Source organism: Anopheles nili, chromosome 3, assembly GCF_943737925.1.
Source record: "Anopheles nili chromosome 3, idAnoNiliSN_F5_01, whole genome shotgun sequence".
Lineage (NCBI taxonomy): Eukaryota > Metazoa > Arthropoda > Insecta > Diptera > Culicidae > Anopheles > Anopheles nili.
Window position 1 is genome coordinate 54759034 of NC_071292.1, and position 16913 is coordinate 54775946.

General features: G+C 48.3%; 1 protein-coding gene across 1 annotated transcript; it reads left to right on the forward strand.

Annotated features, from left to right (window-relative positions):
• The first annotated feature begins 1354 nt into the window (after positions 1–1354).
• LOC128722916 (uncharacterized) lies at positions 1355–5631 on the forward strand. The gene is made up of 5 exons (XM_053816608.1): positions 1355–1679; positions 1759–2273; positions 2351–2477; positions 2549–2878; positions 4802–5631. Exons 2-5 carry the CDS (start codon positions 1909–1911, stop codon positions 5525–5527), a joined length of 1548 nt encoding a protein of 515 aa, XP_053672583.1. The 5' UTR covers positions 1355–1679; positions 1759–1908; the 3' UTR covers positions 5528–5631.
• Positions 5632–16913: the final 11282 nt, after the last annotated feature.

A 16913-nucleotide genomic window follows, 5' to 3' on the forward strand; every position in this document is an offset into this window, starting at 1 on the left:
AGCCACACCAGCCCCAACAATCCTGCTGGACGTGGATGAGCTCAGAAATGGAAGCGAGAGGGCCTTTTGGAAGCGCAAATCAAGCATCTCCACTGGCTTTGGGACTCCGCCGCAGTAGCAGAGGCAGCAAACGTTCGCAAACCCTTGATTTAGGGGGTTGAAGTCGTGTTGAAGGCATCGCACAAACGAGACTAGATTTTGTTGCGATTTGTTTTTCCTGCGTCGTGACTAGCTCCGTGATGGGGCAGATTATCGAGCAGCTAGAGTAGCGTAACAAAGCAGAATAAATCATCGTTCCAGCGTGATCCTTGAGCGACGATCGCAAGATCGTTCCCACACGATACGCAAACGGTAAAAGAATCTAGAGTGTGTGTGCGAGAGAGAGAGAGAGATAGAGAGAGGGTGAGATAAAAAAGGCATCTCGACGACTTCAACTGCCGCCGTGATATTCAATTGTTTTGTGCGCTCGCTGAGTGCACTTGGCTCAATTGAACCGCATCTTGGGCGCATCAGCTTCTCACCTTTTTTCTTCTTCTTCTCTCGCTCTCGCATCTGGATGACGAGGACGACCTTTGAATCGTTTAGAATAGAGGTGGTTTTGTGCGTGTTGGGTGAGGAATCAGTTATTAAACACATTGCATTCGAGGAACGTGTCAATTACACAAGATCCGTGTCCTCAAACCTGAAAGCTCCCGCGGATCCCTCTTGAAGGTACGTTTTGCATCGGTTGGAGTTGTGGCCTGGATTCGCGAGTCAACCCAGTTTGGCACTCGAGGCGTGAAGGCGCGAGTGGCTTTCAAAATAAACTTCTCGTGATATCCGATCCGCTCGTTACTGCAGCTGGAGTGCGCCTTGAAGCCTTGGGCTTGGGTATCATAAAGTGCCCCAAGTGATCGCTGAGAGGCTCGAGGAATGATCAACTAGTACCCCTATCGTAGGCAAGGGCATTTAGCAAATGTGTGCGTCTTATCTCCGGTTTATCCAACTAGATCAGTTCGTGGAAATAGCACGATTTTGTTAGATTATCCGCTCGAGCCAGATAGCGAAACGCTTATCAACAGTTCACCGGTTCACGAAACGAGTGTTGAGAGCGTGTCGTGTCAACGCCACCCTGTTTGTAAGATGAATTGTGTAACATCAACTCTCGCCAGAAGTGATACCGTGATGGCGTACGTCAGCCCATTCGCATGTAAGCGTGTGATTAGAAACTAATGCACGGGCACATGGAGCCTCCGTGTGGAACCTTACCGTTGTTGCTCGCGTGTTGTTTGTTTAACTGCGGCAGCTGTTCGGTGGCGTTAGTATTGATACGACGGTGCAAATGTGGAAAGGTTGAACAAACTTTGCCCGGGGACGACGATCGGTCGCTGGTGGTGACGTATGTGTGATCTGTAAACCGCCGGTGGGCTCTCGTGACTCAGCAGCCTCCTCGGTGAAAGTAAAAGGACATGCTTGGGACATGGTTTTGCGTCTTTCGTATGATGCTTACACCCCCGTTTTGACTACTAACACCGAAGAATCATCTGACCCACACCGTTTAGCGTTGATTGGCGTTGGGGTCGTTCGTAAGCGGTGAAGTATTACCTCATCGAACAAAACGCGTCCTCGGTAAACCCAAGTGGATACTGTGAATTTATAAGCAGCATTCGAACCCTCAACTTCACCGAAGAGGAGGGAAGGTGTGCTAAACAAATCACCATTAAATGATTCACGGTTGACGTACTTTTTTCTTCCTGCATCTTTTTTTTTGCCACACAGGTTGGGTCAGCTTTCCGGAGCATGAGCTCATAGGCACGATCGATTGATCGTGTGTTCGTGATCGACGAAAAAAAAAATACCAACCGACCGAGGCAACACCCGCAGCAGTTGTCCTCCGGGTATTCGTACAGGGAGACCCCGACATCAACGATGAATAAATTGAAAACCCTGCTGCCGCTTCAGACGACCGGTAGCCGAAAGGCGAACCGGTTAAACAATAATGGCCCGTTGGAACCGGTTGTTGGGTTCAAGCTCGCGCTAAACTGCGCGAACGATGTCGAGCAGCTCGATTCGAGCAGCACGACGGCACCGGCGGCGTCCTCTGTGCCTGAGCTGCAGGTGCATCTGATCGGGGCGCGCCATTTGCCGACAAACTTTGGGTTGAAAAGCGTGGAAGGCTTCATGGTCAAGGTGAAGCTTTTTCCGGGCGCGATGAAATTCGAATCCATCATACAGAGTAACTCGTGGCCGGAATTTAACGAGACGTTTCGGTTTCCTCTAGTCACCAGCCACAAGTAAGCCACCAGAACATGCCACGGAGAGTGCAATTGAAGGGGTTTTATTTGATTTTTGCTTTCGCTGTGCGTTGCAGGTCATCGTTTCGCGTGAAAAAACACGATAAACAGAAGGACGACCCGTCTCAATCGCTTCCGGAGAAGATTCTGAATGGAAACTTTGTCGTCTTTACCGTGTTCGCGCTCTTAGAGCTTCCCCCAGGGGTATGTACGACCGACAAGCGCTCTAACCTTCATCCTGCGTACTGATAATAGCTTTTCGTTCTCTCGCGCAGTACACGTCCACGTTGAAGACCAAAACCATGACCTTCATTCGTCAGGGCAGCCAGCGGTTGAAGGACAAACCGGTGATTGGCAAGCTGGTCAAGGATATCGAGCCCGCTACCGAGAAGAACGCAAATTTCGATCAGAAGCAGAACCTCAAGCGACTCACCACGAGCGAGAGCCAGCGCAACATAGGTTCGGTGACGTACTTTCTCGATCCGAAGGGTTTCTCGCCCAGTTCCCCGGGCAGCCGTAAGCAAGCGGCCATCTTTACCACCGAGGAAATGTGGCTGCCGATCAAAGACATTACCGTCACTCAGCCGGCGGAATCACGAATAGCCGTAAGTATTCCAAGCGTGGCCATTGTTTGCCACTGCCACAGGGCGGGTGGGTGGGGCGAGTATAAAGGCTCAGTTTTTCATCCAGAAGCATTCGTGGCATATTTTACGGTTGTCTCAACCGCCAGCCGTCGCTTTGTACTTGAGCTCTCAGCCACGAAACTCTCACTCTTTACGCGTAACGCCGCGAAACGTTAGCTATGCTTGCGTTGGGCTGAACGCAGATTAAGCTCCGTGGCTCGGCACCGGAACCCTTGCGGGCGGAAATGGAAAGTGTATCGAAATTAATGGTTCTCTCCGCCGCGAAGTGAGGAAAACCACAAAACAGCAGCAGCACGGCAAAACCCGCCGCTGGCCGTTTAAAGCTCGCCGTCTTTGGAGATCGCTGTGCGAACCTATTCCGTATGCGCTTCGATAATCGATCACCAATCGACGCGGCCACTGGAGGAGAAAGAACATCGGTTTCATCACCTACGGCTTCCGGTGAACGACGGGGAGGGATTTTTTTTCGCCATCCTTTTCGCCCATCGAAACATTAGTTCGAATGCAAACAAGCCGATGCGAACAAGGGATTGTTAAACGCTGCCAGCTAGTCATGCACAAAAACTACCAACACCTATCATTCGTAATCCCATGTTACGCTAAACCCTAAACCGCTACTGTAATTACTGAAACGAGGTGTGAAGGAAACAGCTTGCGCAACTAAGGATCACAATCACGGTGCACCAACCCTGGCGGAGGTACAAAACGTTTTGTGTGTTGCCGTTGGAGGAAAAAAGCTCCTCATGGGAAAACGTGCGCCATAGCTAAATAATGACTGCGGGTGATAATGAGTAGGATCTGAGGCAAATCGATTTGCACCTGGCACGGTAATGAATGTTCCCACCGCAAATTCTTGACCATATCTTGGATGTTAATATTGCCGTAAGCGGTACTTTCTACTGAGGTGATCATGCTTGAGGTATTGTTATTGTTAATTATTTAAGAACGGCCTGGCCGTATTTGGATTTGGAAAATTTTTTGTAAGCTGAAAGGCATTTCCTCCCAACAGCCGCAGATAGCCTTATCCCGGGCTGACTCGGTTAATGTTTGAGGTATTATGTGACGTAATCACTTTCTCGACAAAAAAGGAGACACAATTTGGGGATGCGCAACACAGTTTTATGCAGCAAACGTAGTAGGCTTCGCGATGAGCTGATCAAAGGAAAGCTTTGTGTTCATAAACCTTTGAATGATGGATAAAGTAATCTGTCTCACATCTGTCTTTATCTGAGCAAACAATGGCGCGATGTAGGCGTGCTTTTCTCGAGCGTGAAAAGTAAAATGTCTTAAGCAATCGATATACGGTAGCAGTTTGGATACATATTATAATGAATGAATTAAAAAAAGGTTTAACTGCAACGCGCATTTCTCGATTACGTGCAACCTGTAAAACTTAATCTTAGTTTAGAAATTGAAATCACAGCGAAACCCGATAGAAAGTACCCTTGTTGAATATGGTGCAGCTTTTTCATTTATAACAAAAAAGTACAGACAGCCCACTTTGCTGGTCCGGGCGTTGTGGATTGTGTTTGTGCTGATCGTAATTAAATCTCAAAATGGCGCACTTTCAAATCTCGTAAGCTGGTGGAGATTTTCGGCACTGATTAATTAAATGAAGGAGAGTGAAATGCGAACAGCGAGCGAACACCTGCAACGAGGTGCAATAATGAGCTACAAAACAGTCGGTAATTGAATCGTGCACGGTTAACCTTAATGTTACCGAGCCGCCAAGCTCGCATTTTCCTGCTGAAACATTGGAACACAATGCAAATGAAGCGGGCCGCTTTAACAAGCTAGTTTCACTGCCTAGATTCCGCGCCTAGGTCAGGACCTTAAAGGCTGCGTTTTAACGTTTTTTTTTTCATCGTCGTCTCATCCTCCCAGGTCACGAGCAGTCCGCGAGGTCAGGTCGAGATCACGTTGCAGCTGTGCGACTACACCGAGGTGCACATCGACACGAGGGCATCTTCCCGCGAGGATTGCAGCTTTAAGGCCGACGGACCGTACTCGTCCCCGCCAATTTCACCGTTGTCCATTTCCTCCAACAGCTCCGAAGGACCGAAAATGGCACCGTTTGAGACGCGGCGTGGTTATTCGAACGGATCACCCGTTCCCGTTTCGAACGCCAACAAAAACCGCTTCAGTTTCGATGTGCGGAAAATCGTGCGAAGCGTCAAGAACAAGGACAAAAACCATAAAGGCTTGTGTCTGAAGATCTCGACCGCGAAGATGCGCTGTGGCATCCGGGTGAAGGAGGAATTCGAGGCCATTGCGGAGAAAATTTACCTAAAGACGACGGTGCTGGAGCATCAGATCCTGGCGGCCAGCTGGAAATCGGAACCATTCCGACCAGCGTTATCGAGCCGCTGGAACATGGACGATTGCACGGTGGTGATACCGTTGTGTGGTGAGGCCGGTCTGGAGAACCTCTCGATTAAAATCGCACTAGCCGCGAAGAATAAAGTCGGTAAGAAGACACGCATGGGGACGGTGTTTCTTGGGCCGAAAGCACGCCAATCTAACCCGTCCATGGAGGACCAGTGGCAAAAGATGATCCTCTACAAAGGATCGCCCATCTCGGTGTGGCACAGTTTCGAGGAGGACACATAAAGGATTAGGGCGCGTTGCTTGTGATTAAGCGAGTTAACATCGAACGACTCGAGCCACAATTTTATCCATAAGACGAGCAAAGCTTGAATAAATATTTATTATACGCGTAACACGTGAATGCGCATGCCTTTTTATGAATCGACGAAAGAAAATTAAAGCTAAGGATTTTAAAAGAAGGTTTGATATTTTTACAAATATTTCCTCATCCTATAGCGCGAACGTGCAGAAAAATACCGTTGAAACGCGACATAACCATAATCAAACGAAGCACCGTTCGCCCTGAGTGACTAACTTTGGAGTTTTCCATCTCTAGCGCGTTGGACTCTCTTCTCTCATCACGGTGATCATATTTCAAAGGTCCGTGAGATCGTAATTGAAAAAATTGCACAAACTTATTAAGCAAAAAAGTTTAGAACGCATTTCAAAAACCTAAAAAAAAATATTACCCACAAAAATTAAAGGAAACAATGCACCCCCTCTATTTAACACGAATGCACATAGCTCTACAACTGAATTTGTCCACTAACGTACTGGCCCACTGTGCAGAGGCAGCGCAGCGCAACGTACACGATCGCAGCCTTTTCCGATCTCTCTCCACCGGTCTCTTAGTAACCGGAGAGCGCAAAAAGGTAACGTCAGTTAAATAGCTCGCGCTCGCGATCGCGAACCATTCACATCCTCCTGCTCGCGCGGTTCGTGAACGGAACGACGCGTGGTTTTGTTTTCAACTCGCCTCATTCGGCCGCTATCAACGACGCTACGAGGAGGTGGTGCTTTGCGCGTGGGTCTCCTACAAGATCTCTGTGTCCGCGGGGTTGTGGCGTTTGTCGCGGGCTCTTCGTACCTGTAAACCACCTCGAAAAGTCGTGCTACGTTTGGCGTTACGAAACGCATCCGAAACGCGCCCAATTCTCGACCATATTATACCACGGCTACTCTAGCTACTTCCACCTGCCGCGGTGGTAAACTAGTATCTTCCGGATTGATAACAATTGCCGTATTTGGGCAACAGTGCGCCTCTGTGTACGTGCGCGTGCGTGTGTGTGTGTGTGGTGTAGTGTCTACAACCCCCGAAAAGTGTGGCTACCCGCAGAAGAAAAGTAAAAGCACTCCGGCACTTTTGATGGTCGAACCGTGGGGAAGCGCGTAGGAAGTGTCGCCGGGGGTGTGTAAAGGGTAGAATGGTGTTTTATGACACGCAACACCGGCACTGATAGAGCGCCACCGCAAGGCTATCTAGTGATAAGTGTGGGTGCGTGTGTGCTCTGTATGCGTTGGATAATCTCAGAAACTGCCCACAAAATTCGAACAAGGTGCATTGCACGCTTCGTTGTGGGGAAAGCTGATCGCATTCGAAAAAACAACCGACCACATTACCACAGCGACTTCTATTTCTAAAAGGTATTTCCCCGACGAGCAGCAACAGCATGTAAGTATTCGCTAGAGCTCGACCTGTCGACACACACACACACGTGTGCGAGAGTGATCTTAACCTAAGCGGGACGAAGCTGACAGGAGTAGGCGAAGTACAAAGTGCAAAATTCTTCTCCCACGACCGTCTTTCGCGGTGATGAGGACTTTGGTTTCGTTTGACGGATGACGACACCGAGCGAGAAAAGCGCAAAGTCTTCGCCAATTCCACCGGGCGATAATGAACCGGGAACGCGCCATAGTAGCCCGCGTAGGGTTTTCCCCGTTTCCCTTGGTTACCGCGGCGAGAGATGCATGGGCTGCTGACAGGGAAAATTGGCAGTGCCAATTAGACGGCCAAATTAATTTCGGTCAACTGTCGTACAACTTGTGCACTCTGCTGCAGCACTTTCTCGGCAAGCAGCCGGCCCTTTTTACCACCGGGATGCAGAAACGATCGTTAGTAGCGCTGCGGTAAAATTACGTTTCGTTGCAGTTGCCAACGTTTCCTGGTTCCTAGTGGTCTACGGTACCGGAGTCGGAAAACGCAGGAAGCGCAATGAAATGGGTGGAAAAGCAGATAGTTTGTGTTTCGATCCCGAAATGCCCCGGTGCAACTAAACCTCCGGAAGCTTCCTTCAGTGCAGCGGATGCAAGTTATGGCCATAGTAAAACCGCGCACCCACAGTCGCTCGATGAGAGGGTTTTCTCGATTTTCGCTCATAACTGACTTTGTACGCCCTCGTTTATGGTGGGATAGATGGGCGTCGTTCTTGAACCTGTCTGTCTACCTTTTTTGCCCACGGTCACAAACGATCCTTCGGCAGCTAACGAAGCACAGTTTTCACTGGCTAATTGAGGCTGGTTTTACTTTCGTATAAAATTCCACACCACGCCGCCATCACAGCTCCGTGCGCAGGGGTTTTCTTTTTCTCCTGTTCTGTCTGTGTGCGTACCGCGGGTGATGCTGGTCGTCGAATGCCACCCCAGAAGATGCACATGGTGCGCGGTGTGATCGAAGGTTTCCTTCCGCTGTGAGTTTATGCAACCGGATGGCATTCGGTGGCATTCATTGAAGCGTGCCAGGCGTGCTATTTATGCCCGGAGAATCCCGCGCGACCGAACGTAGACAACATATTGGAAACACATGTACGCCACGCCGGCGTGGCGTTCCAGCGAGAGTAGTTTTGTGAGCAAAAAATAGAGATAAATGATTGCATCCTGTGCTGGAGTTGGCCAAAAAAAAAAAAACACACACACACACACAAGCGAGAGATCTCGAATCCGGATAGAGGAACAGACCGATCAAACCCGGCCAGTCGACGAAAATTCGCGATCAATGAACCGCGCGCGTTTGTGGTTCCTCTACTACCATCGATGGTCCATCGAACACTCGGAATCATGCTGTTTTGTGCCACCCTGTAGGTGCACGTCTGCCGCATCCATTGTGTGGCAGAATCAAAGTAGGCAGAACCTTGACGGGCTAGACGACAACTGTTGGCGCGGCCTGTTTAGGTGGCATTTTTTTGTCTCTCCCTCGGAACGGGGGCAATATTCGTTGCTGTCATCGCATGTTCAAAAATTGCCATTGCCGTTGGGGCTGGCGCTGCGACGCAAGCATGTAGGTTTTTCTTCCATCCATAAATTATGTCGTTAGGTGCGGACAAGCGTCGGATGTAACGCAAGGACGTATGGCCATAGTTATGGCGTTCTTGGGGGGGCGAATGCTCGAAACGCGATAAAAGGCGTCTTAAAAACGGTATCGATAGAAAATTTAAACTAGAAATTTCAATGTCGATTCTAGAAGACGGTAAGCGTTTGTGACCCTCGCGATCGAGTGGTTTTGTTGAGTATTCAAGTTTCGCTTTGTTGATCTGAAATAAGCTCTCTGATTGAACCGTTGATAACGGTTATAAAAAGCGCGCAATATTAAGGTTGTTTAAGGTGGCAGATAAACAAAAAAAACACTGCTCGCCCACCCGAGCGACGAGGAAAAGCATTGGAAAGCGTTGCAAACGTTTTAAACGGTTTGTAAGGGCTTTCGATTGCCTCTTAATGCACTCTTGGCACTGGTACAGGTCGCGTATGCTATTGACCATGGTTTCAAGCCACCACCGGGACACATCCTCCCTGGGCTGCTTCCCAGCCGGTTGATAAACGAAAACGGCGAGGTTCTTATGGAGGTAAAAACGCTTTAAGTGCATCTCCCTCGCTGTGGTCCCCACAAGGGGGGGTAAACAAGTTGTTCACGGCACGATAAGCACCCGAGAGTCACGAGAGACGCACAGCGCGTACGGGTGCAGGGAAGATTGTTAACGAAAATACCGATCAAGGGGAACGGTTGAAGATGACGGAAAATATTGGAGGAAATACATCATCGCGCGCTCGAAAAGCAGAACCAAATGGCTTCTCTCGCTTCTTTGCCCAACTTCTCCGAGTTCGAGGGTAAAAACCGGCACAGAGACACACCGAAGCTCGTCCGACGCTCGTTTCGCTGCATCTGTGAATGGAAGCGCATGCGTTGATGAATGAATGAATCAACCTCCATTCGAGCCGAGGTTTTCCAGGCGATCCAGGGGATGGATGGTCCCGCTGGCGTAGCAAGACGGGAACAGAAAAAGTGGCAAAACCGGAAAAGTGACACCTTCACGTTTGCGGTGAGTGCGTTTGCTTTTTATGGTCAACCGATGACGATGATGATGACGATGACGATGCCGATGGCGACAGCAATGTCGACGACTACGGTTACTTTTGAGATACATTGATTTTTGCCCGTCAAGCAATTGAAGAAGCTCAGTGAACGTTGCCCATCTCTCCAGAAGTGCTGTGTCACAGCCAATGGAAGGAAATTATTCTGTTTGCAGCTGTGTGTGGACACGCGCACGTGAGCTGGAAACAAACACTGTGCACTCTTAAAAGGAAACAGATTTAAATGAATAAAACAATGATAGATTTCTGAGCTTCATGCACTCGAAGTATGGGATTTCGTAAAATCTTTGCCATTTATTAGCCATTAACCATCGTTGGTGGATTATGCAACTGTCGTTGAGAAATATTTACACCGATCGATGACAGTTAGTCGCCGGTCGTTTGATAGTTAATGAAGCAAATTAGTGATTGACCCGAATCGTGGTCTCAAACAAACCCCGCCCACGACACTACTTGAGCTCGCGGCACTTGTAATAGCTCGCGGTAGTAGGTACTTCCTTTACTTGACCCCTTTTTTTCGTTTGCAGTGGATTAGTAATTAGGAATTGTACGGATTGTGTGTCTTCAATTCGCCTTTCCTGTTCCATTTGCATCTGTTTGATCAGTCAATTAGGGAGCATCTTGTCGCGATGCAATGTTGCAATAGTATATCTCTTCGCTGGGGCGTTTGCTCGAGGCCTGTACCAGCCGTAGCAGCAAGCCAAATATGCTGTGAAGGCGGCATGCCAAGAGCAAAACAGAGAGAGAGAGAGAGAGAGAGAGAGAGAAAGATCGTACGTCGAGGGCTTCCTATCGACGACAAACAGTTAAAGTACCATTTCAGGCTTGCCTATGTGAGGTTGGTGCGTGAAAAGGTGTGTTCATCATTGTCCACCGTCTGTGCCGCGCGGACGTTCGTTCGCCGTGAAACGTCCGTAAATCCTTAAGGCAGCGTTTGCGCCAAAGTGATCGTATGCTTAGTGAGCAAGCGAAACGAGAGGCCTGGTAAGCTTTTAGCGGGCATAACATTCCGTAGCTCATTACTGCGGACAAATGCAATTATTCCGCCAGCATGCACAAGGTGGCGTAGCAGTGGGTGTCGAAGCCCGCAAAATCGTGGCAACTAACGCGCTCCCCCCCAACGGTCGAAGGGAGGCTTATTAAACTTTGACAGATCACTTGTTTGACGGGCCGTCTGACAGGCACCGCAAAACTATGCAACTCGTGCAAAAACGCCACGATGCATAAATTAACTATTGGCAGTGTTTCGACCGTTTCGACGGGAGCTCGGTGCCGTATTCGTGTCGAGGCGGAGGAGATTTCGCTGCTTAATTCCGAACATGCTGATGGTGGCAAAGATAGTCCGATTAGCGGGTAAATTGCAATTGATTTAGATTTCATTTGTTTTTTGCATAGTAATTCCAACAAATCATTCGAAAAAACGCGGGATTAATCGTTGTGCAATCGAGCAAACGTCGAGACGTAAGTCAGATGGTTTTTTTTCTGGAATACCCTTTGGCTGTTGACACAATAGTCATCGGGCAGATAACCTTTGGCATTAATATAGGAACAGAATATGTTTGCTGATTTCTTCGTAAAGCTAAATATTTGTGCTGTTTCACAGAATCGTTGGTAATGTTATTGGCGAAAACCTAGCAATTAGATGAATCGTAGGCTTGAATGATAATAAGAACAGTTGCTCTACGTAATCTACATATATTTCATTAAATGGATTACGGGACCGAAACGTAAGACTTAAGGTAGACCAAAATGGCGCCAAACGTACATACGTGATAAAGTACAATAAATTGATTTCATGTTTCGACTACAAGACACATGTCAGAATGAAATTACTGATAAGACCCAACTCAATCGGCCTGTTTTGGTGATAGGGTAGACGTTTGTACCGGCAAACTATCGGTTGACAAATTTTTTGACATTTATTAACCTAATAGGTTGATATGATTTATGACTTGGTTCATCAATGACTTTGCAATTAATTTTAACCCTGAGCTTCCACGACAAACGCGCCAATGGGACCACACAAGTACGGCAGTTCGTTCTTGGAAATCGATCACACGCTTACCGCCAGATTAGGTACGCCATACGAGTGTCCCAATAAAGGGCAGTGAAGTTGTTTTACACCTGTTTATCATGGGTTTTGGATTTGCGATACGCAAGGTCGGAAATGGTGCACGGATCGCACGAGAGCTGTCGTATTTAGCCTTTTACGTTCACATCGCATCCGACAGCTAAATAGAGTAGTTTTTTTTTTGTTATTCGCTTCCAACGTACATTGAGAAAACCCCGTTAACTGATAAAAAATCACCACATCGTGCAATAAAGCTTCAGCATATGCTAAACGCATATCTTGAAATCACGTTACATCGACATATATTATTTATGAATTTGAATGCCCCTTCGAAACCCCTGTGGGTGCACTCGAGACCGATTCCGGGCACGTTCTTTCTGCCTTCCAGCAAATAAATCAATAAATTGAAATCGAAAGCCACGCCACCGGGCGCGGACCACGGCATGCGCATACGCCTTTCCCACTCGCCAGCGGGAGCGTCTATCAGCTCGGCAGCGAAGATTTATTGATTTCGCCTTCCGGTTGCATCGAGCAGGGCGCGTTCGTCCTCCGTTGCGTCGCTGGAGTGGCACCATAATATACGAGCCACCCGCCTAAGGGCACGTGTCCCGAGTCTAGCCCGGTGCCACTAAACGTCGATCAAGTGATCTCGATCGAGAGGGGTACATTGTTGACGAGCGGGGTTGAAGAAAACTCACCCTTATCGACTGCATTTGGAGCGCGTCTCGGCTGCGGATAAGCTAATGCATTCCGGTCCCCTTAGCTAGCTCTGCGCCGATTATCGTGCAATCGAGTCGATCATAATTTTGAAAATAGATTGAAAAGTTCGATCGCGATTCGAAACCGAAGGCAGTAAATTAATCACTTTAATGATTTAATGGCGCCGCTGGTGAACGGTATTCAGCTTTGTTTTTTTTTTTTCGTACGCTTCATATTCCCTCAAGTGGGGAAGAGCGAGAAAAATAAAGAAATCACTTAACCACGGGAGGACAGGTCCTGGAAGGCACACGAAAGACGGGAGTGGGGCCACCAATTTGTCCCTAGTTGGTGCGCGAAACCATGGCGCTCTCTACGTGGTGTCAGAAAATTGGTCGCCTTCCCAAAAATGGCACTAATAATTGATTTTTCCCCGTTTTGCACGCTGCCGTCCGGTTGCGGTTGAGGCGATAATACATCAGACAGCTTGATTCGCTCTTTCTGTCGACTGTCGAGCGATAATGGAGTGCAAGGCTTACGGCGCGCTTCAGTTGGGAAACGAATGAAGGAGTTTCGATCGGTGCTTGGTGTTTTGGGGGGACTGCCTTGGGACGGTTTACGTTCTAATCGCGCAAACAGACGGAACACAAAAATCCGTCGTCTTCCACGGCGTACGGTCGCACCGTTGACGGTATTGCGCCGTTTTCATCGCGCGATCGAGCGCTCTGAGCCGTTGCGTCATTGGCTTGTCTTTGGCGTAATTATATGAATTATTAATACTCTCGATCTAGAGGCCCCGGTGTCTGCCCGATCCGCCGGGATCGGCGCGCTCGATCGTAAAGATTCCGGTCAGGAATTTCAAGAAAACGTATCGTGTTTGGGGCTTCGTTTGACGTTCCATCGTGCCCGCCGAGTAAGGGCTAATTCTTTCAAGGCGAAATGCTCTTGCAAGGATGCAGGACAGGTAGAAGGAAAAACCGACACTGAAATCATGCGTCGATTATGATTAATTAGGTACCGAAGCGAGCAAGCCTACCTTCGGCGTAATTTTGTTGCATTCCATATGCACCATAGCTGACCGGATGATTGTCTTGTGAAGTAGTCTATTGAGTTTCTGGGAGAGGAAAACTGTCCATAGCATAAGGGTTGCAGCAAACAGAACAGCTGATACGTTATGCAAATAAAAACAATTTTTTATCTAACAAAGAAATCATATTTTTGGCCATATTTTGTTTAACATATAAGCAACAGTTAAAACACACAAAATAACAATAATACGTAGCTGAACAAAATGTGCTGAAGAGCATTTCCTTGTAACAGTCGCGGAAAGACATTTATCGCTCTCACGTTTGTAATCGATCAAAATGGAGATAAAGAGAATACTTAATATAAAAAAAATATATGTAGGTGATGTAACAAATGTCAATTCAAATAATTGAATAATCATATATGAGGAACAGATGGGGTTATAGAGGTAAATTCGTCTAAAAAATAAACTAAAGCCCCTGCTTTGTGACGTCAGTTTAAAAGCTCTCCAAACCACCAGAAGTAAATCAATATTTGGCACTTCCTGCCAACACTCAACGCTTTCTCTCGATGGCATTTCGCATAATTAGTGGCGACAGTTTGCACCAAGCAGCATGTTTTTTTCTTCAAACCATTTGCGCATTCATGCTGCTTACCTGTTCATTTAATATACCTTCTCAGAGACCACCAGTGGGGCGACCGGTCACGGCGATCACCTCGTATCGATACTCATAATCATCCTCCCCTGTTCGGTGGCCTCCTCGTGGCTCCCGGGAACTGAGAGGGAATGTAATATGATCATTTGACAGGTTTGCTCCTGATTAAACCCTAACCTGTCAAACGGCTGCCATCAGCCTTCGCCTTCGCCCCAACTAGTACTTGCGGGGCCGAGTCCAGCCCAGCTGGCGATCGCAGCCCGAACGAGGGGCCTTTGGTCAGCGTCTCCTTGTCGGATGGAGATTAAAGGTTTTCTGCTTCCCGACATCTTCTTGCCGACTCATTACAACAGCATTTGTTGCAACATACGCCGGCAACGTACTACCGCCGACGGGCAACTGGTGCTGGCAACTTGGTGGACGTGTGATCGCGAACACCGCGCGCCTTCGGGTGCAGTTTATGCGAGATGGTATGTAATTTCACTTTATCGCGCTTTATTTGTCATTTCAATTAATCGCGCGGTTGATTCGCGCGCCCGAGCCGCGGCTGGGAGCGTTTTTGTGAAAGGATAGACCGTCGTTTTGTCCGTTTCTGCTATTAAACCCACCGCCCGACGGTGTTGGCTCGTGTTTCGTTGAATCTGCTCGTAAAAATAAGCACGGTTTCGATTGGGGGACACAGTGAGGGGGTGGGGGGGGGGGGGTGGAGTGAGAGGAGGGAATTATTTTCCGCCTCGCCACCACCCCGTCTGGCAGTCGGGAAAATCGGTTCGGCGAGGGTAGTGAAGAAGATTTGCTTATTAATTTAAATTATCTCCCAGCCGCCGTAGCGAGGCAGTGAAATATGACCCAGTCCGTGAAGGCCCACCCCAGGCGTCGACCGATCGGAGAAAAGGATGCAGCCGATGGGTGGTGTAGAGAGGGCAGCTGGTTGGATTCCGCTTGTGGCAACTAGCGTGGAGGATGTGCAGTACCAGTCGTTCGAAGCATAAGTGATCGCACATCGGAGGGGTGGCCCTTATGCAGCCGGAAGCGATTGAAAACGAGCAGCGCGCACTGTGCCCTTCTAACGAAGTACCTAATCAACAAGGGTTCATTTCTCTGTCCTTCTTCACCACCCACGAATCAAATATGCTCCGCAGACCGAGGAGCTTAGCGTTGTTATTAGGCTTCTCTAAACAACCTTCACCGAAACAGGTGGTCGGTTAAGTTTGGCGATAGGGCGCGATAGGATCATCTGAAACCAGGCTCATGTAGGTGGTTCAAAAACGAGGCTAGACCTTTGGAGCGCCTATTATGGGAATATCTTTTCGTGTGATCGTGATCTTTTGGGCAGCGAATGAGCGAGTTGGGAAAAAATGTCGCCCAACAAATGGAACGTCGTTAATAATGTAGCGCACGGTTTTAGGCGATACTAATTTTGGCTATTCTAGATCGTAAATCATGCATCCTTTAGAATATTTGCATACAAAAATGCTAAGACAAATTGGCGTACAGCGAGCTTCGCCCGATCAGCTTGGTGGTTTGCGTTCATATGCGCTTCTTCCGTCCGTGCTGATCAAAGACCGTGGGCACATATAGACGGCCTACGATAGGGGTAATTAAGTTTCCAAACGCCCCCAAATCTGGATGCTTTCCCAAGCGATGGACAGCCCTTCGCGTTGCACCTTGCGGTTGGGACGTTGCCGGCCAGTCGGCAACTTGCTCAATCTGTCCAGGTGCCTACCCATCGCCATCCCGGTGCCACCGCACGAGCCGATCTACGGGTAAAGTGCATGGTGAAGATTTAGATATAACGGTCGGTAGCCTGCTTGAGTGTGCATTAGAGCCCGCGCTTTCAGTTGCGCTTCGGGTCTTCAGGGGCAGATGCATAATTTAGCAATTTTCCACCACGCATCCCTGCCTAGCGTCATGTGATGTGCGCGTCCGTTTGGACAAAGATTACCAGAATGAGCATGCTCGGTGCCGGCTAGGAGGGGGGGAAAATAAATACAATTTATTGAAACGACCCGAACGCGGACCCGGCGGAGTGGTGCATTAAAATGAATTAGTAGTACCGAAGGAAGTGAAACGATAATTAGTAGAGCTGGTTCGATCATTTCGATAGCACTTCAAATTACCGTTAAGATGATGCACGGAAGAGGGTTGAGAGTGTTCTTAAGGTGCAGATTTATTTCAAGCGAACTCGAAACAGAATTCTCCAATACATGAAAGAATAAAGTTCATAAATGTCCATAAACAGAAAAGTTTTTACAAAAAAAATTGAGCTCTGTAGTCAATAGATTATAATAACCTCATTTCACCAAATAACGCATCATTTTTTTTTTCAAATCAAATAAATGATACCGAATGATTTCTGGGAAGGGTTCGGGATTTAGGCACCATATGGACGGCACTTGTACCATCGTAAGATCGTTTCCACGCTCCACCGCCAATAAACAGGGAGTTTCACACTGCGCCTGAAATTCCCGTTCGGGAAGGCAACCCCAGCAACATGCTACATGCGTGACGATTTATCATTTTGATTTTCTTTCATGCACCAACCGTGCCACTTTCTTCCGTCCCCGCGGGAAAACGGCTGGAGCGAGTGACAAAGAATTTATAATTAATGAAAATGGCGCGCCTGGTGTTGGTGCACATAAAGAGGTGACGCTTAAAATAACGATACACGCACCAAGAAAAGCGGCGCATTTAGTTATTGCATGTGTCCGCCTGCTATAGCATCCCCAGAACAGATCTGCTCCACGGGTGCGGGTGGCGCTCTGGGCCAGTACTCCGGGTGCACAACCGCCCGAAGATAATGCGCTGCAGAACGTGC

Bases quoted from the DNA above. Each gene is read 5' to 3' on its own strand.
- LOC128722916 (XM_053816608.1), top strand. From the start codon at position 1,909: ATGAATAAATTGAAAACCCTGCTGCCGCTTCAGACGACCGGTAGCCGA. The intron at 2,478-2,548 runs GTATGTACGACC...TCTCTCGCGCAG, and splicing joins TCTTAGAGCTTCCCCCAGGG to TACACGTCCACGTTGAAGAC. The intron at 2,879-4,801 runs GTAAGTATTCCA...TCATCCTCCCAG, and splicing joins CGGCGGAATCACGAATAGCC to GTCACGAGCAGTCCGCGAGG.